Below are 24,714 nucleotides of genomic sequence, written 5' to 3' on the forward strand. Positions count from 1 at the left end.
TAAACCAGCAGCCAACAGTGTCTTCTCTTTCAAGACCCCAACAGTGTCCCCCCCTCCCCCCCAGTGTTGCATAAAACATCCAAGACTGCCGCTGAAGAAGAAGGCCACCCCAAACTCCCTCCTACTGCCCGGTCACTCAAACACACGTGTGCATCTGCTCTGCCCCTGCAGTATGGAGCAGGTCACCACAGAGGGAGTGCCGTCCCTGTGGCTCCTTGGCTCCTCCCTGTGAGCAGAGCCTGAAGCCGGGGGCATGCTGGGAAAAAGAGACCAGGAGGCGGGGTAAAAGTGATAAACTCTCAGATTTAATTGGCAGCACCTGGGGCATGAGACAAAGCAGAAGACAAGGCATTTTAATATCAAAAAGGATAAAAATATATATTGAGCTAAAGGCACACTTAGGCAAGGCAGTGACATTGCTGTTCGGTAAGGCCAAGCAACAGCAGGGCTCATTAACCCACGAACTGCCACTGCTGCGGGTCGTTAACCAGCTCTCCCAGTCCTGGGGCTACGATTATGCTATACTGAGCGAGGGTTTTTCTCATGTGCCTCCAGTTCAATTTTCACACTCTCGCCTACAAGTAAATGATACATGAAGCTGCTTCTGGGAAATGTTTCAGTACTCAGTACAGTACCTGACCTTATCCAGATTAACAAGACTGTGTCCCTTCCCCCAGGAAAGTCCTGAGGCTTAACAGCCAGGGTCTGTCTCTCTACAGTGGCCAATTTCCATGATTTACAAGAAAAAAGTTCCCCCCTCCTCCAGGACAAAACCTAAGACTACCCTTTTCATGATTAACTGTTTGGAGAACAAAGACATGCTGTAGTTTAACCCCCTCAGAAAAGTTTCTCAGCATTTAGTTTCAAAGAAGCCAATTCTAACATCTAAACGCTGAAAAAAAAAGAATCTCTCAGACTAGTCCTTTCTCCGTTACCCACCCTCAAAGCCCTGATGTCTTCAGACTTGTTTTTACACACATTTGTCACGACGAGACAAATCCGACCAGAGTCTTAACAGATCAGAAGCTGCAGCAGTTGAAATGTCGCTTCATTTGTCATTTTCACAGTGAGGCACTGGTCAGCACAGAGTAAGTCCAGTCACGCTGCCCGAGTGCTGCTCTGCACTATCGTGTCCGGGCTGCACACCAGGGTCCCGCAGCTCAGAGCTCAGACGGCTCACAGTGGCCCCATCTCTCTCTGGACATGGAGGGCCACACCTGGGAGGGGGGGAGGGGGGTTGCAGGGTGAGAAACGGGGATCGGCCTAAACCGACGGTCTCCGAGCTTCGAGGGAGAGACGTCGGGGAGGCCTCGGGCCAGAGTTCAGTTCCCGAGAGGCTGGCGGGCCGACGCCTGGGCGTTTCTTCAAGGCACGTGGGTCAGTGTGGTCCCTGCGACAGGGTGGGGGGGGCTCGTCCTGCCCGCACAGCCGTTCCTCCTACAGGACTCCAGCACCCCCAGGCAGGAGAGCCGCGCAAGGCCACTGGCAATCGCGAGTTCGCCACGAGCCCCACTGTCGAAACTGTCGGTTTCAGGCTCGTGGTCATATGCAAAAGCCAAAAAGGAGCAGAATGGTAAATTAGTAAAGCTAAGTGCCAGAAGATATTTTATATATTTATATATGTAAAAAAAAATAACAAAAATTTACACTGTACATTGAAGCATTTCAAATTTCAATGGAAACGGAAGAGGAAGAGGAGGGGGACTGGGCGGACAGAGCTGAAGATTTCAATCACAGGTGTACGGGCTGACTTTTATTAATGGGGCAAGGCCCTCTGGTGTTACTGGGAGCTGAAGGGTACTGCAGAGGCTCTCCGTAGGCTGTGGCATGTGGGGCTGTTTAAAACTGATCAGAAAGCAGTTCACAAAGCCTCTGTGACACGGTGTCCCTGCTCGTTCTTAACGTCAGGCGGTACATCTGCGGAGAGAGCAGAAAAACCCACATCACACGCCTGCGCGTCTTCGCTCCGCGTTAAAACACGCCGCGGGGCTTCGGCCTCAAAGGCCACTTCCACAGTGGCCACACTGCAGCACACAACGACAAACAGAATCCTGCAACAACAAAAAAAAAACGAGCGACAAAACTCCTGCCTGGACCCGGAGGCAGCGACCGCCGCGATACCGCGCACCGCAGACTCACCTGCGCCTGCGTGTTGGGCTCCAGTCTCAGCAGGCAGCCCACCTGAGTGGTCTTGGTGTGGATGACTCCAGCTCCCACAAAGTTGGAGGGGTTGGGGTCCACGCGGTCAAGCAGCGCCACTCCAAACCCAATGATCTGTCACGGCACAGAGACAAGTCACTGCCGCAGCCCGGGCGGCGCGAGCCAAGAGCAGGATCACACAGACAGCAGGGGCTCCTGTGAGCACATCGACAGAGAACCAGCCAGGGCAGGAGGAACCGCGGATGTTAGGACTTCACCACACGAGCTAGATGGGCCGAACAGCCACCTCTTAATTTAACATTTTCAATGTTCTTCTGCTCCCCATCAAGTCCGATTGTCAAGGGCAGCAAAATGGCAACGGGCTCAGAACCGCAGCAGTCTGAGGTTAAGGAGGCATAACAGAGCGCCAGACCCTGCACTTGCACCGACACCAGAGCGATGCTCTCCTAGTGTCTCAACTTGGTGGGCGGGGAAAAAAAAAAATCGCTGTAATAGCTGCTAAGCTTTTGCACGGGTTCGGGGAAAGTTCAAAACTCTCCTTGCAGGTTTCCTCCCACTCTTGTCCGGACTTTACCTTTGCTTTAGTGACCTCAGTGTCCATGGAATGCTTTGCTTTAAAAATCTTCTGCACCTCCTGCTGTGGGCTGCCAGAGAGAGAGAGAGAGAGGGGGTGGTCAGTGCAGAAGCACACAGCCCAGCAGCAGACAGGACAGAGGTACATGCCCCCAGCCCATACTAGCCGCCCTGCTCCTCGCTAAGAGGTGCTCACACAGCGCCCTGGAGCACCGAAGGCTTCAAGAACACGACAAACGCGCAGCGCAGCCCGTTAACAGCTTAGAGAACAGGCCTGTGTGCAGCACCACTTCCACTGCGGCCTGAAAGAGCCCAGCTCACACAGAACAGCCCCCAGTTACGGGCTGAACCCCTGCTGATCACTGCCCGACTCGACAACACTACAGCGGGGTGCAGGGTGCAGGGCACGAGCACACAGGGGGCACCCCCGGGCCCCGAGCCCGACTCTCTTCCCCAGGGCAGCCTCTTACGCGCTCAGCTGCTTCCAGCGCTGGAAGAAATCCTGAGATGTCATCTCTGTGGGCTGGAAGAACTTGTTGAGAGTGATGGGCAGCTTGACAGCGATGTTCTGAAGGGTCCCACCGTATCTGGGAAGAAGGACACAAGCTGGTTGGAAACACGAGCGTCCCGGGGTGGGGGGGGGGGAGCCCACAGGCCTCGGGTTCAACAGAGCCCCATCGCGCTGGCACTGCACAAGCCAGGCTTGTAGTTGGCCTTTATAAAGAGTGCCTCTTATTTAGAAAAACCACATCTTGTTCCTTCTAAACTTCCCAAATAATTCCAGCCTCCTGCTATTCGCATTAATGATCTTAAAGGAGAAACTGCAACAACACTGGTCAATAAACTAGTTTGTCAAGCCCAGGGTACACAGAAACACAGGAGGTTTTAAACCACAGCTCTCACAGGGTGTGACAGCAGGCTGCAGTAGTGCCAGGGCTAAACGCCGGCTTCGCAGGCTGGGGCAGAGCACACAAAATCAACGAGCACGGGCACCAGCGAGGAGGAGGCCGGTCGGCCTGCACAGCCCTTCCCCAGACTCTCAACACACGGGCTGCACTCCGCACGTAAATAACTTCCTCCTCCAGGCTGATGCCCTTGTTTTCAAAAAGCAAAACGTTTCCCTGGAGTGTCGTGGAGTACTATATAAGACACAGGCGATCAGAAGACTTGGCACCCCTGTGCATCGCGGTGGCACCTGTAAGCCCTCCTGTGCCACCAGGAGAGGGGTCGCCGGAGCAGCAGGCCTCACCTGAACTGGATGTTGAGGACGGGAGCCTCCATGAAGTCGGACACGCACTCGATATTGAGGATCTGCTGCACCTGGGCGCCTCCGTCCACGGTGGGGTCCACCGGCTTCGTGTGGACGTTGAGCTGTGGGACCCGGTCAAGGAGAAACCCGACACCTTTAGCGCCTGGCGCCCCCTGCTGCGGGCGAGGGCGGGCACCCGGGCCTCGTTTCCCAGTTACCTGCCAGAGGTTACAGGCCTCTTTCTCCGAGACCTGATCCCATCACATCCGGGCGCGGATGAACGGCCATTCCCCGCTCCAGACTTTCTCATGATCTCATCTGTGCCTCAGTATCCGCTACCGGTCCATGTAGCCACCCTCATTCTTCTTCTGGAGTGAGGGGGTTTAGTCACCAGTCGGTCCTGACTTCTCTACATGGATATTTCATGGATCTCACGGGTATACATGGCCCAATTATCTCTGGCACAGCAGAAAAGTACGATATATATTTGTCATTCACACCAGCAGGAAGGGTCTAGTTTATTAAGGCAGGGATCACCGAGCAGCGCTGTCCCTGCCTATAGACAAGGGCGCCCTCTGCCCACGAGCCCGCACCAGCGCAGGGAAGGATATCAGACTTCAGGCTGTCCTGGCAGAGCACCGAGGAGGAGAAGCTCAGGAACTGCGTGGAGGTCTTGTTTCCATAGAAGACGTACATGCGCCCTGGAGGAGAGGGAAGACTCCAATGAAGGAACCAAGCCAAGAGCACAGCAGACCGCAGGGCCTCTTACAGGCACCAGCAGGGCTGGGGCACAGCAGCGCCAAGGCAGAACGTTTGGCATCGAGGTGCTTTCTGCAAAGAACCATCTTTTTTTAGTCTAGATTGATCTTTCCAACTAAAGCTCCACGTGCCAAGGAGAGGAAGCTCCCTGCGAGGAGACCAGCACGACCCTGCTGGTCTCCTCGCAGAGTCACGCCCCAGCCACGAGGCCCGGCTCACCCAGGTTCTGCCGGAATTCGGACTTCAGCCCGATCTGCAGCAGCTGGTTTTCGAACAGAACCCCGTTGTTCTTGCACACGAACCTGCGGAGAGAGACGGGGAAGGCCTCAGAGAAGGAGGGGGTTCCCGCATGCCGCTGGACGAGACGGGGACGAGCGGGCCCACACAAACCTGGGGAGAACATGCAAACTCCACCCAGACAGGCTCCTCAGGCTGGGACCCAGGCTCAGGCACTGCGAGGCTACAGCAACCTACATGCCACCCTGATCAACCTGGACCACCCGCCTGCTGGGAACCACCCTGTCTCCCCCCCCACCTGCCCCTCCCTCCCCCCGTCTCACCTAGAGAAGTTCTCGTCGGCGGGGGGCATCATGGGCAGGCTGGTGCTGTTCTCGGAGAAGACGTCCACCAGCAGGCTGCCCCCTGCGGCGGGCGGGGGTGCGGAGTTGAGAGTGGGGGCGCTGCCAAGCCCCAGCAGGTCAGCGGAGGGGGAGGAGTTGGACTGCAGCGGAGGGAGAGGAGACCGTGTTACAGTCAGGCCCACACCTCCACACTGGGGCTGCCCCTCGGTCCTTTCCTCCACAGGGAAACGGTGAAGCTGCAGCAATCCATGCTTTAGAATACTTCATCCTACAAATACTTCCTATAATTGTTCTCTCCCCTGTGCCCAGAAGAACTCTTGACACACAGGCCAGTGTACATGCAGCAGTGCTCAGTACTAGCTCTGGACAAGCACCTTGACCGGCAGAGCAACACAGGAACTCGCCACTTCAGGCTTCAGGCTTCAGAGTGTTTAAGGAAGAGAGTTCCCAAAAGATTCTGTGACCAACTGCTCGTCTGCTTTTCGTCCTGAGCAGCAGGGTGAACTTGACCACAGTCTTAGTTCAACAGCTCAAGCTCTTCTCAACATGCACCCCATGCTTGAACATACACGTACGTCATCAAATCCAGCAACAGCTGTGCAGTACTGCACTCAGTAGAGATGTGCAACCCAGGTAAGTTAATCTCAGGCGAGCAGCATTAGGTGTCCCATTCGCTCAAACCCTGTGACTGAGACAACCCTTTCACTAGAGGCGTCTGGAAAAAGGTCACAATTATTCCTACACCCCAGTTAAGAATGCTCCTAGAATTCAATTTGATCGGGACGCTAAAACAATGATCTGATTATAAATCGATGAACTTGTGTCTGCTGCTGGCAGAGGTCCTGTGGGAATTCTGGGACAAACGGGCAAGGAGACAGCGCATGCGTCCCGGGAGGAGCACAGCACAGCACACAGGCGCAGGGGACCTGGAAGAGGGGCGCTCCGGGGCCGCCGGGGGGCAGAGGGCCACGAGGAGGCAGCAGCGGGGCGCTGGCAGGGGGGCGCGGCCGGCGGGCGGAGGGCAGCGACTGCGCCAGGTGGCCGCTGGGTAAGGAGGGGGGGGAGCTCTGCCAGCCGGAGGAGAACGAGAGGAGAGACAGCGGTGAGACAAGCAGCACCGGGGATCTGGGGGAACAGGAGACCCAGCAGCGCCCCCCCCCCCCCCCGGCGACCCCAGCCCCGCCGTCATCGGGCACGGCCGGGTCCTGCCCGAGGGGTCTCTGGGGGCGGCTCTCGGCTGTACCTTGGAATTGGTGCTGACGTGCACCGGCTCGGCGCCCCCGTTGACGTCGGCGTTCCGTTCCTTCCGGCCGTCCTCGATGTCCGGGAGCATCCCCGGGCCCTTCTTCCGCTTCAGCTTGGCCAGGATGGAGGACTCCCTCTCGGGGAAGGGGGGCATCTCCTCCAGCACCGTGGCCTGGGGCGCACACACGCAGACAGGGAGAGAGTCACCCGTCTGTCCTTGAACAGACCAGCATCGCTCTGTGCCTCCTCTTCTCCCAGTCCGGACTGGCGCTGCACCAGTATCCAAGTCAAGTCCCTCACCTTTGACCAGTCTCATCTACTTCTCTCTGCTCTGCCCTGATCAGCATCGATAACCCCCCACCACCATCCCAGCACCTCTACTCTTCCCCAGTCTGTCCTGCCCCTGCCCCCTGGGTCACACAGGTGTCCCACCCCCCCCCTCCCGGTCACACAGGTGTCCCACCCCCCTGCCCCCTGTGTACCAGTATGTCGGTGCTGGCGATGCAGCTCAGCCGCAGGTACTCCACGGCCCTCTGCTGCAGCTCCACGTCGGCGTTCTTCAGCTGGCTGTCGCTGCGCAGGACGTCCTGGATGGTGCCCTTGATCTCGGGGAACAGGTTGACGAACTTGATGTAGGTGGAGAGCAGCAGGGCGCGCGTGGGCACGCTGCACAGGTGGAACTTGGAGTGCAGCAGGTTGAACTGGACCAGGGGGCTGCAGGGGTGGAGCAGGAACACTGTGCTGAGAGCCACGTTACTAGCCAACACTGAAGCACCTCCCCCGTCCCTTAGAGAGTCCTCAAACCGCCTGGGTTAGGACACTCCGAGCACTGGCAATAAGCCACAGCGCACCAGGAGCGTCTCCGTGAACACCGAGCACCGAGCGGTACCGGCTGAGCTCCGGGGCCCGACAAGCCCACCGAGCACCGAGCGGGACCGGCTGAGCTCCGGGGCCCGACAAGCGCAGTGAGCACCAACAAGCCCACCGAGCACCGAGCGGTACCGGCTGAGCTCCGGGGCCCGGCAAGCGCAGCGAGCACCGAGCGGTACCAGCTGAGCTCCGGGGCCCGGCAAGCGCAGCGAGCACCGAGCGGTACCGGCTGAGCTCCGGAGCCCGACAAGCCCACCGAGCACCGACAAGCCCACCGAGCACTGAGCGGGACCGGCTGAGCTCCGGGGCCCGACAAGCCCACCGAGCACCGAGCGGTACCGGCTGAGCTCCGGGGCCCGACAAGCCCACCCAGTGGGACCAGCTGCCTGCACCAGGCTCTGTTCTCCACGACCTCTTACCTCGATCTGGGATCCCCAGCAATCAGGTTCCCGAACTCGCCCAGGATGTACCCCCCGACCTTCACCAGGTTCTCGTGGCACGCAGGCGCCTGAAGAGCCTGTTGGGGAAGGAGACGTGACCAGACAGGTGAGCCGCCGTTCAGAACCGGACAGCGGGGCCGGCGGGCTTCGATCGATGCGAGGGACACGCAGAGCTGCCCGTACATGAGGGCGTGCTCCCACGAAAACCAGCGCTCGGAACTGCAGAGGAACGACCTATGGATTTGACGTGGGAAACAAAGTTCTGGAATTCGGCTGGAGAAGGGATGGGGTCTGGCGTGTGGTCTCACACGTGAAAGCTGTAGATTTTTAAAGTAACGCAGGAAACAACAACCCGAGTCACAGCCAGAGACGGCGTGCCTATATACATATATATAAGAAGCAGTTCTGGGGTCTGAAACTCCTGTCCCCACAGAGGAGCACTTCTCCTGCCAAAGGGAGACACATCAGCGCCCAGCGGGGCCAGCAGGGGACTGATAACAGAATCGATACAGGGACACCAGGAACCTGCCGGCCCAGGGAGACCGGTGAGAGACAGCAGGCTCAGGGCACCCGACAGGGAACCGGAGCGGATCTGAAGACGCGCACGCAACAGCTCTGATGAAGTCAGAGCATTTCCAAAAAATAATTTGATCAAAAACAACTTAATCTGAACTGGAAATTAACATCGTTTGGGCAGAGCAAAAAATAAATACAAATCCTCAACATAAAAGAACGAAAAGCTTTAAAGATGGCGATTACATTCTAGCTAGTCTCTTGTAAGAACATTCCTCATTTCCCTCTCGATTGTCCTCTAGATCAGGGGTGTTCAACCTTTTTGACATGCCCCCCCGTTTGTCTAGGTTTGAACTTGCACCCCCCCCACTGAGAAAACAATGCAAACACCCTCGACACACTCACTCACACAATATATTTGACGTTATGTATACATACATGCATTTCAGCACCTTGTGTATTCTTCTTATTTATTGTTCATCCTGCAAAGCGCTTTGAGAAACCACCTTTAAAGGCGCTATATAAAATTAAGTTTATTATTATATATTTCATTAATCTGCTCTAACAGTTTCACGTTCTCCGCGGTCGTTAGCTCCAGCAGTAAGCCACCAGTCCAGTTTTAAGCTTGTGATGGCGGTATAATGCGAAGTCTCAATTGTGCTGTAGCCTTCGCCAGCGAGAACAGACGGCAGGTAGACATCAGGGACATGAGCCAGATTGAACACCCCCCCTCTAGTGGACGAATAATGAATTACTATTAACGTTTGAAACGGCAGGTTCGCTGCAGCTGTTTCATTCTTTTTCATTTTACTTGCGTGTTTGACCCTCAATGTCTTGTAATCTCGCGCCCCCCTTGACCAGGAACAGCCCTGCGTGACTCTGGGGGCCCCCTCACCTCGAAGACGGTCTTGGCGGCGTAGCCCTGCACGTCGTCGCGGTTGATGACGATCTGGATGACGCGGTACCACACCTCCTCGCTCACGTAGTCGCCGGCGATGCGGATGAGGTTGAGGATGGTGTCCACGTACCAGGTGTAGTCCACCGCGTACTTCTCGGCCAGGATGGCCACCTTCAGCACCTGGGGATTGACGGAGAGGGTCGAGACGCGCTCCGGGCAAACGAGACGCACACAGGAGAACAGGCGAGCTAACAGAGGCCAGCTTATGAGCCAGACTACGAGGAACTGGTCCCAGTTTAGATTTTCTCTACATTCAGCTTCTAAACCTCTCCTCCCTGACTGAAACAAGCTGCAGCTCTCAGCTGGCAGCCCCCCTGGAGCTCAGCAGTGTGAGCCTGGTCAGTGCCTGGATGGGAGACTCCTGGGAAAGCTGAGGCTGCTGCTGGAAGAGGTGTTAGTGGGGCCCGTAGGGGGCGCTCACACTGCAGTGTGGGTTCTAATGCCCCAGTAAAGTGATGGGGACACTGTACTGTAAAAAAAGCGTCGTCCTTCGGATGAGATGTAAAACCGAGGTCCTGACTCTCTGTGGTCATTAAAAATCCCAGGGTGTCTCTCGGGAAGAGTAGGGGTGTAACCCCGGTGTCCTGGTCACATTCCCCTGGTCTTTACCAGTCATGGCCTCCTGATAACCCCCCTCTCTGAACTGGCTTCATCACTCTGCTCTCCTCCCCACTGAGAGCTGGTGTGTGTGAGAGGACTGGAGCATCATCCAGGTGGGGCTGCACACTGGGGGGGGTGGAGGGGATCCCCATGACCTGTACAGAGCACTGAGGGGAGGGGCCAGGAAAGTGCTACATAAGTGTAAGGAATTATATCATTATTAATATAATAATTCTGGCTCAGGTGTCCTGAGGGCCACAGCCCTAGTGGTCTTGAGACAGGTGTAAAAGACCGCCACAGTCAAGTCATTACTGGACCAGGAAGGCACTGCTGATCACCCGGACCACCCGCTGCGCTGTCCTGCAGGACCGGTCGCACTCACAATCTCCTCTCTGATGGAGTAGTCCGCCGTCTCCAGGTAGTTCAGCATCTCGGCCACGATCTGCTGCGCGTTGCTGCGGTCGCACATGGCGTAGAGCAGGTCCACCGCCCTCTGCCTCACACTCACGTCCCTCTCCGTCTGCGGGAGATGGACACACACACACGCGCGCGCGCGTTACTGCCGGCTAGCTGGGGCGAGCAGGAGAGCCTCTGTCGAGTCCGAGGTCTAAGGGGGGGGAGGGTACTTCCCGGGGTTACCCCTGGACACAGATCAGCACATTTCCTTACACCACCAACAGCCGAGAGCCTGCAGACACAGACCAGACTGGACCGTCCAGCTGAGGCTTAACCGAACCACACCAAACCCCTCTGCTCACGACTTACGGGCGGCTGGGCTGTGGCCTTCTCGGCCCTTGACCTGGGACCTCCGCGGTGCCCCCTGGGCCACACCGGCACAGGCCCCCGGCTCTGAATACAGAGACCCACGGCCAGCCTGCTGCCAGGTGACCAGCGCCGCACCCGGACAGGGCACAGTAACACATCGGCCAGCGGGGGGCGCTCACCCTGCGGTCCATGTGGGTCCTAATGCCCCAGTATAGTGATGGGGACACTATACTGTAAACAGGCGCCGTCCTTCGGATGAGACGTAAAACCGAGGTCCTGACTCTCTGTGGTCATTAAAAATCCCAGGGCGCTTCTCGAAAAGAGTAGGGGTGTAACCCCAGTGTCCTGGACAAATTTCCCATTGGCCCTTACTAATCATGGCCTCCTAATAATCCCCCTCTATGAATTGGCTACATTACTCTGCTCTCCTCCCCACTGAGAGCTGGTGTGTGATGAGAGTTCTGGTGCACTATGGCTGCCGTCGCATCATCCAGCTGGGGCTGCACACTGGTGGTGGTGGAGGGGAGACCCCATTACCTGTAAAGCGCTTTGAGTGGAGTGTCCAGAAAAGCGCTATATAAGTGTAAGGAATTATTATTATTATTATTATTATTATTATTATCTGCTCCGTTACAGCTGGACCAGGGATCCAGGTCACCGGAGCCCTGTGTGTCGGAGGGACCGCCCAGGCGCGAGCCGGCCCCGGACGCACCTTCAGCGCGTTGATGACGGTCTCGATGTGCGTCTTCACGGCCTCGTGGGAGAACTCGGAGCTGGCCAGCGTGCACATGCTCTCCAGCGCCAGGTACCGCAGGTTGGTCTCCCGGTGCTGCAGGAACTGGCCCAGCTGGTTACAGGCCCTCACCAGCAGGTTGGGCTCGCTGCCGCACGAAGAAGAAACGGCCCGTTAACGCCCGGACAGAGACCCGGCAGGAGACGGCGCCACGGCCGCGGGCACTAGGTCATGTCTGGCTCGCTCCTCCCACAGCTCAACAAAACCGCCCTCCCACCTCAAGTCACAGCTGTGGTCATTTCCTCTGTCGCCTCCAGGGGGCGCACTCTGCAGCGCCAGTTATGAGCCAGACATGCAAAATAGACAGGTCCCTTCAAATAAACCGACCTGCCAAGTTACTAAATTACTTAATCTTAAAAAGCGGCCAAATAAATATGACGGGGCCGAGCCCGACCTGTCGTGGTGGATGATCAGGCTGATGGCCTCGAACAGCACGGCGTTCTTGGCGTTGGAGTGCTGGACCTTCTTGGACTTGGGCGGCTCCTGGGCCTTGTTCAGGATGGTCTCCAGGCACTCCGTCAGACGGCCGCGGATCGCCGCGTCCTCTGCGAGGGGGGGGGGGCGGGGCGTGGGCGGAGAGAGCCAGCGGCGCAGTCAGAGAGACCAGGACACGCGCAGACAGGAACACGGAGAGACACACCAGCCAAAAAGAAGGAAAGACAGCGAGTGAACGAGGAGTTGGGGGTTCAGCAGAGTAAGAATGAAAACGTCCAGGTCAGAGTCAGAGAAAGCGAATGATCGAGAGGGGGGGGGGGGGGGTGAGAGAGAGAGACCGTGGGGTCTCTCCGAGCGAGGGGCACTGCCGCAGGGAGGTGCCCGGCCCCCCCAGGGGCAACGCCGGCGCCGTACCTGGAGGAGGGTAGCACTGCAGCAGGCGCAGCAGCTTCACCGACAGCCAGGGCGCCGGGACGAAGTAGTAGGTGTAGTCCTGGAGGTCAGTGGAGGCCGAGGTCACGATCTGGGAGAGGAGGGAACAGGACGATCTCACACAGGCTCAGCGGGAAGAGCTCACCCCCATCGGCCCAGCTGCCGCCACGGGGCGCCGGGATTCCCACCCACAGGTCTTGGCGCGAAGCCGGGACCACCGCCTCACCCAAGGCCAGCCCTCTGCAACGAGCCCCCCCCCCCCCCGGGCCACATTCCTGGCAACCACAGCGTCTCTGCGGCTCCTGCCTGGCACCAGGGCATCACGCCAGACCTCGACAGCGCAGGGACTCGCTGGGAGCAACCCGTGCCGGCCCCAGGCTCGAGGCCCGCAGACGCCCCCCCGCCCCCGGTGTCCGGACCGTACCCTGCTCAGCCTGGCCACCGCCAGCGACACCGAGGTCTTGAACTCCTCAGGGTTCTTCTGCGCCAGCGTGGTGATCAGACTGGTGGCCGCCGTGACCACGCCCTGCGAACGCAGAGGGAACGAGAGGGTCAGACGAGAGGGAGCGTCTGCCTGTTTCACTGTTTATCATGTGTCAGACAGAATACGCACTCCCCAATTAAGATGTGCACCATGTACACTCCCTATCCCAGAGGAGCTGTAGAGCTGTAATATATAACCTCCCAAACCCAGGTGAGCTGTACCCCCTCTCCCCTCCCTCCCCGTCCCCCAGGTGAGCTGTACCCCCTCCTCTCTCCCTCCCCGTCCCCCAGGTGAGCTGTACCCCCTCTCCCCTCCCTCCCCGTCCCCCAGGTGAGCTGTACCCCCTCTCCCCTCCCTCCCCGTCCCCCAGATGAGCTGTACCCCCTCTCCCCTCCCTCCCCGTCCCCCAGATGAGCTGTACCCCCTCTCCTCTCTCCCTCCCCGTCCCCCAGGTGAGCTGTACCCCCTCCTCTCTCCCTCTCCCTCCCCGTCCCCCAGGTGAGCTGTACCCCCTCTCCTCTCCCTCCCCGTCCCCCAGGTGAGCTGTACCCCCTCCTCTCTCCCTCCCCGTCCCCCAGGTGAGCTGTACCCCCTCTCCTCTCTCCCTCCCTGTCCCCCAGGTGAGCTGTACCCCCTCCTCTCTCCCTCCCTGTCCCCCAGGTGAGCTGTATCCCCTCTCCCCTCCCTCCCCGTCCCCCAGGTGAGCTGTACCCCCTCTCCCCTCCCTCCCCGTCCCCCAGGTGAGCTGTACCCCCTCTCCCCTCCCTCCCCGTCCCCCAGGTGAGCTGTACCCCCTCCTCTCTCCCTCCCCGTCCCCCAGGTGAGCTGTACCCCCTCTCCCCTCCCTCCCCGTCCCCCAGGTGAGCTGTACCCCCTCTCCTCTCCCTCCCCGTCCCCCAGATGAGCTGTACCCCCTCTCCCCTCCCTCCCCGTCCCCCAGATGAGCTGTACCCCCTCTCCCCTCCCTCCCCGTCCCCCAGATGAGCTGTACCCCCTCTCCTCTCTCCCTCCCTGTCCCCCAGGTGAGCTGTACCCCCTCCTCTCTCCCTCCCCGTCCCCCAGGTGAGCTGTATCCCCTCTCCTCTCCCTCCCCGTCCCCCAGATGAGCTGTACCCCCTCTCCCCTCCCTCCCCGTCCCCCAGGTGAGCTGTAACCCCTCTCCTCTCCCTCCCTGTCCCCCAGGTGAGCTGTACCCCCTCCTCTCTCCCTCTCCCTCCCCGTCCCCCAGGTGAGCTGTACCCCCTCTCCTCTCCCTCCCCGTCCCCCAGGTGAGCTGTACCCCCTCCTCTCTCCCTCCCCGTCCCCCAGGTGAGCTGTAACCCCTCTCCTCTCCCTCCCTGTCCCCCAGGTGAGCTGTACCCCCTCCTCTCTCCCTCCCCGTCCCCCAGGTGAGCTGTACCAGGTGCTGGTCGTTGAGCAGGTGCACCACTCTGGAGGTCCACTCGCCCATGGGCACCAGGTCCGGGGAGGTGCGGTTCAGCCTCAGCAGGCAGAGGGCGGCGCTCTGCTTCACGCTGTCCATCGTGTCTCTGCGGGACACCGAACAGCCACACAGGGCCGTCACACAGACGCCACGGCCACACAGACAGCCAGCCCTATCCCAGCAGCCTCTGCTAGCCAGCCGGCGAACTGCCAGAACTCGGCATTCAAAAAATACCCCCCCTTGGACAGTTCCTACAGTCCTACACTCCAGGAGAAACTCCTGCACACACCTCCCAGACCTCCACGGGACATTTTGACACCCTCTTTGGCGTTGTCTCTCGTTTGAAGAGGGCAAGACCACACTGGGGCGCCCCACGCCAGCCCCCCCCGCCCCCCCCGCGCTCACCCGGCCACCAGGATGCGGGGGATGTCGGCGGCGAAGGCCTCGGCCATCTCCCGGCTGCCCACGTTGGCGATGCAGTGCAGGGCCAGGTTCATGAAGGTGGGGTTGCGGCTGGACAGGTCGTTCTTGATGGCGTTGTTGATGAGCCGGATGAGCTCGCTGTTGGAGTTCACCAGCACCGAGATGAAGAGGTACCCCTGGGGAGAAGCAGCAGCAGCAGGCAGCGAGTCGGACCTTTGCCTCCACGAACAACTTTTATCGCACCCGGCTGTGCTGACTCATTAGTTTACTGCTTTTGCTGATGAGATCTCCCGCACCTGAACGCGACCCTAGAGCAAGGTTCAGCTGATTGAAGACGAACGCGCCGGCCCGCGCTCCTGGCAGCAGAAGGAGAGAGGGCGGAAATCGGGGGGGGGTAAGTGAGGAAGGGGCAATAACCGAGGCAGGGAGGACTTCGGGACAACAGCAAAGGAAAACAGGAGCGCGATCAGACACAGCAGCACTGAGTCACCCCGCCCTCCAGGGGCCTGGATCTTAATCATCACGTTGAGGCGGGTTGTTACAGGAGGGAGAGAGAGAGAGAGGCTGAGTCACTCCCCGTGGTCACTGACAACACCCGCAGCGGAGCGGACGTTTCGTTGAGAGACACGGGGATGGCGCAGGGAACTCACGATCTGCTTCTCGGTGTACTTGTTGGAGCTCAGCAGGTTGACGGCCTCCATGTGGCCGAAGTCGATGTCGTGGCCCAGCAGGAAGATGAAGAGCAGCTTGCAGACGTACTTCTTCTTGCTGTAGCCGTCCAGAGCCTTGTCCCCTGCCCGGCGAACAGAGACAGACCGGTGTGGGCGTGAAGGGTGGACACCCCCCCCGCCCCCACCTGTCCCCAGGGACAGCCTGCAGCACCCAGCCCACAGAGGGGTCAGGGCTCAGGGCTGGTGACCGAGATACTGCTGTACCCTTGGGCAGGGCGCTGCTTTCACAGCAACGGACATTACAACCCAGCCAACCCAGACTCTTAACGAGCTCCAGTAACGAACGTCCAGAGCCGAAGGAAGACCCGCAAACAGACAGGGAAGAGAGTGGCTCAGAGGAGGGGTCAGAGGTCAGGGGTCAGACCCAGGAGGCCTGAGGTTCAGATCCCAGCTGGGCCACAGCTGTGGTGAGCACGTGCTCACAAGCCCAGTTGTTTGAAAGGCTACAAACATGAGGTCGCTTTGGATAAGAGCGTTTGGCACCTGCAGTTACCGTCCTGATAAATGAGCTGCTCCTGCCTCAGGGCATGAAGAGAATATCATGGTCAAAGGCCCCTGTGGCCAGCGCTGTGTCTCCGTCCCCCTCCTCACACCCGGAGCAGAGGCTGTGGCCACAGTGACTTGTACCCCCTCTCTCCCGCGCCAGTGCCCTGGGAGAAGCTGCGCCCCCCCACCGCTGACTCAATGACCCACCAGCGCTGAGCAGTGGTCAGAGGGGAGTGCAATCAGCGTTGCACTCCGGGGCTCCTGCGGACATCCTGTTACAGCTGCGTGCGACGCCTAATTCTGTCCCCCCAGCCAACTCCCAAGAAACCCCGTAGGCTCGGCTCTCAATGGCAGGAACACGAGCAACTCGGGAAAGAGGGGTGAAAAGGAGAAGCTCACGTGACAGCAGGGAATTAAGGAACAACAGGAAGACAGGGGAGATAGTAAGGGCTCCACGCACTCGCACAAAAGCCAGGTCAGCAGAGCAGACAGGAAGCTGAGCTCAGCGGGTTTCTCTCTACCACCATGTTGCAACAACAGCAGGGACGAGCTCTGAGCGAGCACTTCCCCACCCTGGCCGGCAGCACAGCGCCACTCTTTGGTCAGCACGGGTCTGGAAGAGCGGGCCGAGCTGAGGACCAGGCTGCGCGCTGGACCTGCAGAGCCGTGGGCTTGTGCACACACCCGAGTCAACAGCCAGCTGCCACACGGACACAGTTTAAAAACAGGCTGCCCTGGGTTACTGAAGCTGAGGCCATGACACTTCAACCAGCTCGGAGACCCCGTCGGTCTCAACGAGACCCATCCAGAGCCCCGAGGATCAACCTGAGACCAGTTCACAAGACACGAGAGACGGGGGACTGAAACGGAGCCCTCCTGGCTTTTCCAAACCCGCGAAAAGCAGAGAGGCCCAGGGCCCCCCGTCTGCGCTGGGCTGCTATCGGCTCCTGCGGACACACGCACAGCCCTGCAGGATGAGGCTCGGGTCAAGGCCAGCGGGGCTGTTTCCTGACCCGCGGGGGGCCCAGTCCACATTTCTCACACGCAGACAGAAGTCACAGCTGCACTGAAAGGCCTGCTCACACAGTCGGATGTGAAAGTTTGGGCAGCCCTGGTCAAACTGCACGTTCCACAGAATCTCCAAGTGAAAAGCAGGTAACAACCTCTGCAGGGTACAACCCTTAATATGACATTCCTGCACAGTTGAATGCACAGTTACTATTTATTTGCCAACTTTAACAGATGGGGGAAAAACTAGAACAGTGAATGTGGTGTGTGGCAATGTCTGGGCACCATGCCAGTTGATTCAGGAATACTTTAAGGCCTCAAAACGTGATTTGAGGAAACTGTATTCTTGTGCTCCTCTGTAAGACACACTGTTCTGCACTGGACAAGTTTCATCAAACTGGGCCGCAGCGTCGTACCCCTGTCCTCAGAGAGCGAGGCGAGTGAAACCTCTGCCTCTCTCCCAAAAAGACACTTTAAGTGGCTTCAACAAACTCAAACGCATTTCAGCAACATTAAGACGGTGTCAAAAAGACCCCAGGGTCTCTGCTTGGTTTACTGGCGCAGACAGGACCCCCAGTCAGGCGTGAGGAAGGGTCAGAGACACTGCCAACGCTCCCAGATATCCAGGAGAGAGAGCCGAGACAGGCCGGCACACAGCCTCCCCCACACGCACACACATTCACACGCGCAGCCCTCCCACTGGCGCCCCGTGAGAGGGATCTGGAGCTGTGCAGAACGAGGATTAGCAGGGGTTTGCGGAAACAAAGGAAGGAAGGAATGGCTGCGATTCAAGGAGGTCTCCCTCTCGAGCGACCGCGCTGGCGGCGTGATGACAAGTCTGCACACCGAGGGAATCACAGCCCTCCTGCTGGGCAGCGTGTGGCCACAGGCTCACAGCACTGTTCAGAGGAGTGCAGGAGTCCAGGGGTGTTCAGGGCTCTCCGGTGGGGGGAGGGGAGAGTCCCGCAGGAGTGTTCAGGTCTCTCCGGGGGGGGAGGGGGGAGTCCCGCAGGAGTGTTCAGGGCTCTCCGGGGGGGGAGGGGGGAGTCCCGCAGGAGTGTTCAGGGCTCTCCAGGGGGGAGGGGAGGAGTCCTGCAGGAGTGTTCAGGGCTCTACAGGGGGAAGGGGAGGAGTCCTGCAGGAGTGTTCAGGGCTCTCCAGGGGGGAGGGGAGGAGTCCCGCAGGAGTGTTCAGGGCTCTCCGGGAGGGTGGGGGTGGGGGAGGAGTCCCGCAGGAGTGTTCAGGTCTCTCCGGGGGGGGAGGGGGGAGTCCCGCAGGAGTGTTCAGGGCTCTCCAGGGGGGAGGGGAGGAGTCCTGCAGGAGTGTTCAGGGCTCTCCGGGAGGGTGTGGGTGGGGGAGGAGTCCCGCAGGAGTGTTCAGGTCTCTCCGGGGGGGGAGGGGGGAGTCCCGCAGGAGTGTTCAGGGCTCTCCAGGGGGGAGGGGAGGAGTCCTGCAGGAGTGTTCAGGGCTCTACAGGGGGAAGGGGAGGAGTCCTGCAGGAGTGTTCAGGGCTCTCCAGGGGGGGAGGGGGGAGTCCTGCAGGAGTGTTCAGGGCTCTCCAGGGGGGGAGGGGAGAGTCCCACAGGAGTGTTCAGGGCTCTCCGGGGGGGTGGGGGTGGGGGAGGAGTCCTGCAGGAGTGTTCAGGGCTCTCCAGGGGGGGAGGGGAAGAGTCCCGCAGGAGTGTTCAGGGCTCTCCAGGGGGGGAGGGGAAGAGTCCTGCAGGAGTGTTCAGGGCTCTCCGGGGGGGAGGGGAGGAGTCCTGCAGGAGTGTTCAGGGCTCTCCAGGGGGGGAGGGGGGAGTCCTGCAGGAGTGTTCAGGGCTCTCCAGGGGGGGAGGGGGGAGTCCTGCAGGAGTGTTCAGGGCTCTCCGGGGGGGAGGGGGTGGGGGAGGAGTCCTGCAGGAGTGTTCAGGGCTCTCCGGGGGGGTGGGGGTGGGGGAGGAGTCCTGCAGGAGTGTTCAGGGCTCTCCAGGGGGGGAGGGGAAGAGTCCCGCAGGAGTGTTCAGGGCTCTCCAGGGGGGGAGGGGAAGAGTCCCGCAGGAGTGTTCAGGGCTCTCCGGGGGGGAGGGGAAGAGTCCCGCAGGAGTGTTCAGGGCTCTCCGGGGGAGGGGGGGAGTCCTGCAGTGTTCAGGGCTCTCCAGGGGGGGAGGGGAGGAGTCCCGCAGGAGTGTTCAGGGCTCTCCGGGGGGGGAGGGGAGGAGTCCCGCAGGAGTGTTCAGGGCTCTCCGGGGGGGGAGGGGAGGAGTCCCGCAGGAGTGTTCAGGGCTCTCCGGGGGGGAGGGGAGAGTCCCGCAGGAGTGTTCAGGGCTCTCCGGGGGGGAGGGAAGAGTCCCGCAGGAGTGTTCAGGGCTCTCCAGGGGGGGAGGGGAAGAGTCCCGCAGGAGTGTTCAGGGCTCTCCAGGGGGGGAGGGGAAGAGTCCCACAGGAGTGTTCAGGGCTCTCCGGGGGAGGGGGGGGAGTCCTGCAGTGTTCAGGGCTCTCCAGGGGGGGAGGGGAGGAGTCCCGCAGGAGTGTTCAGGGCTCTCCAGGGGGGGAGGGGAGGAGTCCTGCAGGAGTGTTCAGGGCCCTCCGGGGGGGAGGGGAAGAGTCCCGCAGGAGTGTTCAGGGCTCTCCGGGGGAGGGGGGGAGTCCTGCAGTGTTCAGGGCTCTCCGGGGGAGGGGGGGAGTCCTGCAGGATTCCCGTTTCCAGAACACCCCTCCCAGTAAGGCCCCTGGATTTACACCTTAATCAGGACTCTCATTTCAGCACAGGCACACTGGCCACTTCACCACGGGACAGCGAGCTGCTCCTCTGTGAGCAGCAAGAACACTTCGAACTGGACCAGGCTGCATCCCTCGACCCAGGGAGCTGACCGGCCAGGCAGGCGGGTGGAACCGGGGTCTCCTGTAGCTCGGGCCAGCCAGGCCCGCCTCACAGCTTCCTCACCGCCCTGAGACTCTGTCTAGCGACGGCGTCCTGGACAAGGTCCTAACAGTTATAAGACCGGCAGGTCAGCAGATGCAGCGAGGGTGGCCTGAGCAGATCCACCGGCCAGTCTGAGTGCTGCTGACCTGCCCCCCTTTCTGGGGTCGCCCCCCCCCCAACGGTCTCCGAGGGACCCCTCCTCTCTGGAGGCTACTGACAGTGCCGATGGTCTAGTTGCTGGAACAGCACAGTGAACTGGGCCTCCTGGGGCCTGACGTCAGGCCATTAACCCCCTGTCCCCCAGCTGGTCATACTCCTCCTCAGCCACGTGCCCTGCAAACAGGTTCTTTGTTTTGCTCTAGCGGAAACTTATACACGTCAAATGACTTTGGTTCCCTTTAAAAAACCCACAATATTAACAAGCGGAACACAAACTGGGAAGTGTCGGAAAAGCGGGCCGAACTGGTTTGACTCCCCTCCAGCAGGCCTGTGACCCCGGCTCACCCTGTAACGCAGGAGCCAGGCTCTCCAGGAAATTCCTGGGGACGCAGGGGAAGAGCTGCCTTCTGCTGACAAGCTGTATTCCTCTTGCAACCATTTCCTGCCAGAAGTGCTGACTTAACACCCCTGGCCTCTCCTCCGGCTCTCCTGCCCCCCGCGTGAGCAGGGGCTCTCCCCCAGCGGGTCGCCAGCGCCCCAGATCCCCTCCGGAGGGCGGCTCGATACCCGCGCCCAGACCCCCACGCTGCGCGGCCTCGGGAATGGCGCTTACCTTTGAACTTGGAGCGGATGTTGGCCAGCTCCTTGTTTATCCTCTTGATCTCGGCCTCCTTGCTCTTACCTGGAACACAGGGAACAAGGGGGAACGATCACTCAGCGAGAGAGAGGGGCGAGGAGCTGTGGATAGACACCGTGCCCCATAAGATAAGATAAGATCACTTTATTGGCCCTATACAATGTATTAGGAATTTGTCTCTTCACAGACCCCAGCTTGCTCTCCATGAGACACACAGACAGGGAGAGAAGCTGGGGGTCAGGGCACAGGGTCAGCCATTTACACAGCACCCCTGGAGCAGTTGGGGTGAAGGGCCTTGCTCAGGGGCCCAACAGAGTAGGATTCCTCTGCCGGCCGCGGGATTTGAACCAGCAACCTCCCAGCCACAGACACAGATCCTGAGCCACAGAGCCACAGTGCCACCACACTGCTCCAAGGCTCTACTTCACTCAGGACTTGTAAATCAAGACGCCGAATCGCCTGAAAGCACCCACACCTGCCAACCACAAACGTCGAACACGGAGTAGAATTTTAAATTATTTAATATTCGCGCTGTACTGGGAATTGCTTGTTTGCAAAACAAAAACAACAAAAAAACGGACAAAAACAAACCAGCAGATTTTCGCTTAGGTTAACATATAATGTTTGCAGAACGGGCAGATTTCTGCCAGCAGCTGACGCTATCTTATTTACTGGAAGCGAGATAAGAGGAGCTTTGACATCCTCCTGTACCACAGTGCCAACCTCATCTTTCTGCTGCACAGTGTCTGTCCGCTCTCCTCTAGAAATGTTTTTACTGAAACAAAAAGCCACGCTGTAAACCTGTTTTTTAAGCCCCGTGACAATGATGACTCTGAGAGCCAGAAAAAGATAAGCAAATATGACCTATAAATACAGAGCCCTCCACTGCGCAGCCAGAGAGCCCAGGAGTAAAGGTCACTGCTGTCAATCATTGCTGGAGTCTCTCTGGCTCTGCAGGACAGGAGCTGCACACCTGCGCAGCAGAGAGACCCTGAATCTGCAGCCTGACTGGACCACCTGAGCCCACCCTTGTAAAGAAAGTCTGGCAGGTCTGTGAACACAGGTGGGAGGGAGGACAAGGCACACAAAACTCCTACAGGCAAGGAGAGATTCCCTGATCCAAGACAAGACCCCCCAGTCCGTTCAGGAGAAATGAAGAGGAATGATTCAGCTGCACCGATGGGATGGCTGGAGGAATGAACCACAAATGACAAGGAACAGAAAGCTCATAAAAAGAAGTCCAGGGCGCACCTCTGGGGCTCTGCCCTGGGGTCAGTCCCCACTGCAGGACAGAGCTGGGGTTCCAGTCTGTGCCCCCAGAACTCGGTCCTGTGGTTCAGATCCCTACAGTCCCCGACTGCAGGACAGAGTTGGGGTGTCCAGGACTGCACCCCCAGAACTCTGTCCCGGGGTTCAGATCCCTAGTCCCTACTACCTCTGCAGGACAGAGCTGGGGTTCAAGTCTGCGCCCCCAGAACTCTGTCCTGTGGTTCAGTCCCCTACAGTCCACGACTACAGGACAGAGGTGGGTGTCTAGGACTGCACCCCAAGAACTCTGTCCTGTGGCTCAGACCTCTAGTCCTTACTGCCCCCTGCAGCACAGAGCTGGGGTGTCTGCAACTGCACCCCTCTGGGACTCTGCCCTGCGGGTCAGCCCCCCATCCCGCAGCACCGCGCCCCTCCAGGACTCCGAGGCGCCGTTACTCCGCGGGCTGATCAGCTCGCACACTGCTGGGGCAGGCCGCCCCACCCCCCTCTGCACTGTCCCGCGCGCTGATAACGAGGCGCCCACACCCCGCTAGCCACCACACCCACAGCTGGCAGGACCTCTCGTGTCTCCCACAGCTTCCAGCTGCTGCAGGAGCGACTCAGGACACAGAGGGGGCTGAAGGAACAGCAGCATCGATCGCACCCGTCCCAGAAACAGCACTTTTAAACTAGAGCACTGACATGAACGAGAGGACACTGCCAAGGAGAGCACCACTCTCCTGAATTCCCCCTGCTGGACCTGTTCCCCAGAGCAGCTTTCAGTCGTACCCACAGATACAGCCGGGCACTCGAGCCGTCAGAGCAGCAGTCCAGCGGGGATCCGAACCCACAGCCTGCCAGCCCCGACCCCTGACCCCCGACCCCTGACTGCGTTCACGACCCCCTCTGAGCCACACTCTCCTCGGCCCGCTTGCCGGACTCTCTCCCACTGCCCGAGGGGAGCCCGTGAGGAGGCCGGGGTCTCATTTCTGCTGTGTGGCGGGTTGCTATGACGACGGGGGGGGGGGGGACCCACACGGAGTGAGAGAGCCGCCGCAGGACGCAGCCCAGCGAGGGCACAACAACCCCAGCCCTACAGCGCCCATGGGGGCGGGGCGCACCCAGGACTGACGCACCATCACCGCCCCGGATCCTCTGCGCACCCCTCTCTCCCGTCCCGCGCACAGGGCTGGTGACAGACCCCCTGGGACAGCCTGCACCTACGTCATAACCAAATAACACCTCCTCACACTTCTAGAGCTCTGTCCTGGACACTCCCCTCAGAGCTCTTTACAGGTCATGGGGATCCCCTCCACCCCCACCAGTGTGCAGCCCCCCCTGGATGATGCTCCAGTCCCCTCACACACACCAGCTCTCAGTGGGGAGGAGAGCAGAGTGATGAAGCCAGTTCAGAGAGGGGGGTTATTAGGAGGCCATTAACAGTGAACGAGCACTTCAGTGGATCAGTGCTAATAACAAGGGCAAGCTCGTCTCTCCCACCCGCTGTGATCCCAGAACCCAACAGGTCCCTGGCACTGGGGGGTACACCTCTCTCACAGGCACGGGACCCTCGCTGGTCCGGGACCGAACTGGACCCTGTCTCTGCCTGTCACTGACCACGTCCAGGTCCGGCGGCGGCCGTGCGGACACCGGACCCCTGGGTGGCGCCACGTTTGAATCCCCGACGGGGAACCAGAGAACTTCTCACCACCGGGGTGCCGCCGGGGAGGGGGGGGGCGCCTCAGAGCGGAACCATTTCAAGCGCTAATCCCGGTCCGGTCCAGCGGTACCGGCGCTCCGACCGAGCCCAAGCTTCCCCGACACCCGCTGGGGAGAGGCGGGCGGCCGGCTGTCCGGTCCGCTGCCGCCTGAACCGGCCCAGTATCGGCTCGCACCGACGTCATCGACTCCAGGCAGAAAACAGGAAACTGCCAACCGGACCCCGCGGATCAGCGCTGACGCGGCCGTACGGATTCCCTTTGATCAAAAAATCAAACATTTGCATTGCTTTAGTTGTAAATGCCTTTTTGTTTTCGCCTAATCGCCTGCAGCCCCACGCCCATCCTCGTCTCGGCGACCCCGGACAGTCCTTCCCCGTGTTACGGATTTTCCAAGCGCCCTCCTCACCCCGATACTGATCCCTCCAGCAAACACTGCATAAGCAGCTTTCTAGTTTTTGTTTCCCCCCGACTCAACCGGTCCCTCACCCACGTACGCCTGCGTGTTGGTTTGTTTATTTTTTGAGGGTGGGGGCAGCGGGCTTATCGACGGCCGCCGGCCGGGTGGGGAGCCGCGGGCGCCGGGGGGAGCCCCCAACTCGAGCTCGGTGCGGCACCGAGGCCTGCGTCGGGACGGGCTCTCCACAGCGACTTGCGTCTTCGTTTCTTTTCCCCCCCACATTGCTCTTTCTTTCTTTTTCGACCCCCACCCACAAAATAACTTTCACTTACAGTTCCTTATATCGGAGATGAAGACCGCCAGGCCTCGCATCCCGTCCCCCTTGGAAACCGCCGGCATCTCGCAGTTCGCAGCGTCCCGCAGCTCGAGCCTCACACTCAGACAGACGGCGCCGCGCTCCGCCGAGTTTCATACACTGCGCGGCCGAGGCGAGCCGGGCCGGGGACGCGCGCCGTGCACGGCGGGGGAGGGGGCGGGGGGCGCGCACCGGCGAAGCGGAGAACGGACCCGTGTGCGCGCTCCCGGGCGCGGCCGTCTGCGGAGCGTGAGAACGGAAAAGCGCGCCGCACCGACGGCGGGCGGGAACGCGCCTCGCTTGGGCTGCTGTTCGCGATGCCATAACGGAAGTTAGAACTGCCGCTAATTACATTGCTGCTACT

General features: G+C 59.9%; 1 protein-coding gene across 3 annotated transcripts; it reads right to left on the reverse strand.

Annotated features, from left to right (window-relative positions):
• Positions 1-283: 283 nt before the first annotated feature.
• On the reverse strand, positions 284-24,483 carry LOC148645786 (AP-2 complex subunit alpha-2). Of its 3 annotated transcripts, XM_088611081.1 has the most exons (23): positions 24,328-24,483; positions 20,606-20,674; positions 15,354-15,496; positions 14,686-14,879; positions 14,257-14,386; positions 12,798-12,899; positions 12,356-12,464; positions 11,901-12,051; positions 11,426-11,594; positions 10,331-10,468; positions 9,286-9,468; positions 7,857-7,954; positions 7,050-7,281; positions 6,566-6,739; positions 6,249-6,389; positions 5,302-5,462; positions 4,961-5,043; positions 4,604-4,683; positions 3,983-4,116; positions 3,204-3,320; positions 2,735-2,804; positions 2,140-2,274; positions 284-1,917 (listed from the first exon to the last, which is right to left on the reverse strand). In XM_088611081.1, the coding sequence occupies exons 1-23, from the start codon at positions 24,392-24,394 to the stop codon at positions 1,840-1,842; spliced, it is 2,958 nt and encodes a 985-aa protein (XP_088467207.1). In that variant the 5' UTR covers positions 24,395-24,483; the 3' UTR covers positions 284-1,839. The 3 variants fall into 3 exon arrangements, with proteins under 3 accessions (XP_088467207.1, XP_088467205.1, XP_088467206.1); XM_088611079.1 differs by lacking the exon at positions 6,249-6,389 and having other exon boundaries at positions 5,302-5,558; positions 24,328-24,482; XM_088611080.1 differs by lacking the exon at positions 6,249-6,389 and having other exon boundaries at positions 24,328-24,481.
• Between the last annotated feature and the right edge of the window lie 231 nt (positions 24,484-24,714).

The sequence above is a fragment of the Lepisosteus platostomus genome, chromosome 18, assembly GCF_059453375.1.
Source record: "Lepisosteus platostomus isolate fLepPlt1 chromosome 18, fLepPlt1.hap1, whole genome shotgun sequence".
In the NCBI taxonomy this organism is placed as follows: Eukaryota; Metazoa; Chordata; class Actinopteri; order Semionotiformes; family Lepisosteidae; genus Lepisosteus; species Lepisosteus platostomus.